The sequence below is a fragment of the Lipotes vexillifer genome, unplaced genomic scaffold (assembly GCF_000442215.2).
Source record: "Lipotes vexillifer unplaced genomic scaffold, Lipotes_vexillifer_v1.1 scaffold370, whole genome shotgun sequence".
NCBI classification, from domain to species: Eukaryota; Metazoa; Chordata; class Mammalia; order Artiodactyla; family Lipotidae; genus Lipotes; species Lipotes vexillifer.
The window spans coordinates 1,543,758-1,546,712 of NW_006772699.1; the positions used below are offsets into that span (position 1 = coordinate 1,543,758).

The window sequence follows — 2,955 nt, forward strand, 5'->3', positions numbered from 1 at the left end:
GTACTTGAGAATGTGACCTAATTGGGAAACAGAGTCACTGCAGCTGTCATTAGTTAACTGAAGACCACATTCACCGGAGCGGGGTGGGCCCCTAATCCTATATGACTGGTGTCCTTATAAGAAGACGGCCATGTGGAGACAGACACAGGGAGAAGGCCATGTGCAGCTGAAGGTAGACATTGGAGTGATGCAGCTGCAGGCCAAGCAATGCCAGAAACTGCCAGCAGCCATCAGAGGCCAGGAAGAGGCCAGAAACTGCCAGCAGCCATCAGAGGCCAGGAAGAGGCCAGAAACTGCCAGCAGCCATCAGAAGCTAGGAAGGGGCGAGGAAGAATCCTCCCTTGCCGGTTTCAGAGGGAGCATGGCCCTGCTGACACCTTCAGTCTGGGCTTCTGACTTCCAGAGCTGTGAGAGAATCCATTCTTTGGTTCCAAGCCCCCCAGCCTGCAGTACTTTGTTATGGCAGCTCTAGGAAACAGATAGAGGAGGGACAAGGGAGCAAAGCCTCCGTCCGAACAGTTGGCTCTCCCTTAGCCAGCCTGTCAGGTGCTGCCCTGAGGGGCAGTGCTTTCCTGCTGCTTGAGGAGCCCACACGAGCTATACCATCCCAGGGATGTGGGCCACATTGCCTGCACCCTCCACCCCATTTTCCTAATCCTGTGGGTCTGGGCCATTTTCCTTGAAAATTAAGTCCTAAAAATATTTCCAGTTCCTTTGAAATCCTCAACAACGGAGGGTGGAGACAGGTCCTTCCGCTCACTTGCAGAGAGGGGAGCAACACAGTCGCCTGCAGGGGGGCGCTCCTGTCCCTTGCCGAGGCGGGTCCCTGGACTCGGGGGTGGTGGTGAGGGGGCACAGGGGGCGGGGGCAGAGCCAGGCTTTCAGTCCTGGAGGCGTGATTCCTGGCTGAGGCCAGGTGGCCACCACCGTGAGATTTCTGGGTGGTTTCTCCCCCCAGCCCCCGGGGCTCTCAATGGGTGAGAGTGTGTTGTTTGGCCTGCTCCGGGCAGGAAAACGAACTCTGCCTTGCATTTCACATTTTAAGAGTTGATTCTGATGGGGCTGGCTTGGCAGATGGACACGTGGGCGGCTGGGTTCCCTGGGGAGAACCCAGAGCCCAGAACCTGATGTCTTTCGCAGAACACGCAGCAACCCTGGTCAGAGGGCTTTTGATAATTAATTGTTTGCAACCTGAGCGCTAAGACCTCCGCACACAGCTTGCCACCAGATGCCCCCACTTTACCGCCTGACCCACTGGCTCACTGGGGGTGCCAAACGGGCCAATTGCCACTGGTCTGCTTTGCCAGGGTAGGGCCCGGGAAACTGGACATGTGCACACAGCTGGGAGGGTGGGAAGCAGGGAGGGGCCTGAGGTTTGGCAGAGTGGCAGAAGGCCCGCTCCAAGGACAGGGGTGAGAAGAACCTTAGGTGCCTTCTACCCCTTTTCTTCCTGAGCTCTTAATGCCAGGGAGGAAAGAGGTGAGGCTTGGAGACTCAGGAATGAGTGTCAGGATATGGGACCTAGAGCCAATCAATTCTGTGCCTCAGTTTCCTCATCTGTTAAATGGGGATAGTACCTACTTGTACCGGATAGGGTCCTCTTGAGGATTTAAATGAGGCTTAGAGTCACTGCCTGGCACATAATGAGCATGTAATCAATGCCACCTATTATTGTTTTTTGTAACACAGAAAAGAGTGGTGGAATTACCAGGCTGGCAGGTCTTTGAGCCATTATCCCGTCCTACTCTGACTTTAGCCAGCAACTGTGGCTTCCCTTCTCCTGGCTCTGGAGACGGACTACCTGAATTCAGATTCCTGTACCAATGCTTACTGTGTAACTGCGGACAAACGATTTATCCCTTTGATGCCTCGACTTCCTTATCTATACAAGAGGGATAGTAGTAGCTGCCTTAAAGGGAGTGAAGAGCCTTGGAGTCATTCACATAAAGGGCTGGGCAGAGTGTGGGCACACACGGGAGGCACATAGCTGTGCTCCCTCAGCCTGCCCCAAGAGCCTGACCATGAAGACTGAGAGGAGGGAGGGCCCAAGGGTGAGCTGTTACCTGAACCCATCGCTGTGGCTCTCGCTCAGGTGGCAGGTGCCTCCATGCAGACAGGGGTTCTGGAGGCAGGTGTTGATGGGCATAGTGCAGTCTTTTCCCTGAGGAGAAGAGAGAGAAGCGTGTGGTTAGGGAGGCTTTCTGTGGCTGCCATGACGAAGAGACCCCTGTGGGTTCCCAGCTTCCTTTGGGATGAGGTCAGGGAGATGGAGGCCCTCCCTGGGACAAGCCTGCTGTGTGACCCAGAGAAAGGCCGAGGGAGCCCTTGCCTTTGGTCACTCCACAGTGAGGAGGAGACGAATGCTGAACTCAGGAGTTTGGGCCCCAGCTTCATTACTTCCCAGACGGCACCTGCTTCTCGCCATCCTACCCTGTAGGCTGAGAGCTGGGGCTTTGGAGCCAGGAAGACCTGGTTTCATGTTCCAGCTTCACCTCTTCCTGGTTGCCTGACCTTGATCTTGTATAATAAGCCTTTTAACTTCTACAAGCCTACCTCATAGAGCTCTTACCAGAATTAAACTAGACCTTTCAATAAGGAAGTGCTTAATATTACGTAACACATCTAGCACATAGTAGGCATTCTATAAAAACCAGTAGATGATGTTATTACTAGCCTCACTGAGGCTTAACGGTAATCCACAACTTGTAGGGTGGACTACGGTTGAAGTGTGGTCCACAGACCTTGGCCCTATAAAGTGACAGCCCCCCAGAGAGTCATCTTTGATTGGTCTGGACGTGGGCCCAGGTGTTGGCATTTACTCTCAAGTTCTGCAGGTGATCCTGATGTTAGGCCAGATTGAGATCTCCTGTGAGACAGAGTTTTGGGTGGAGTGGGATTCCTTTGGAGCAGGCCCCCCTGAAGGGGATGTCTGAGCGTGTGTAGGTGGGGAAGAGC

The 2,955-nt window shown here is 54.0% G+C and overlaps 1 protein-coding gene across 1 annotated transcript in view; it reads right to left on the reverse strand.

The window, feature by feature from the left end:
• SLIT3 (slit guidance ligand 3) overlaps positions 1-2,955 on the reverse strand; it is a 627,706-nt gene that overhangs the window by 46,838 nt on the left and 577,913 nt on the right. Inside the window, exon 27 of the mRNA XM_007447825.1 lies at positions 2,064-2,161. Coding sequence (XP_007447887.1) covers positions 2,064-2,161 — 98 coding nt within the window. The remainder of the gene's footprint in view (positions 1-2,063; positions 2,162-2,955) is intronic.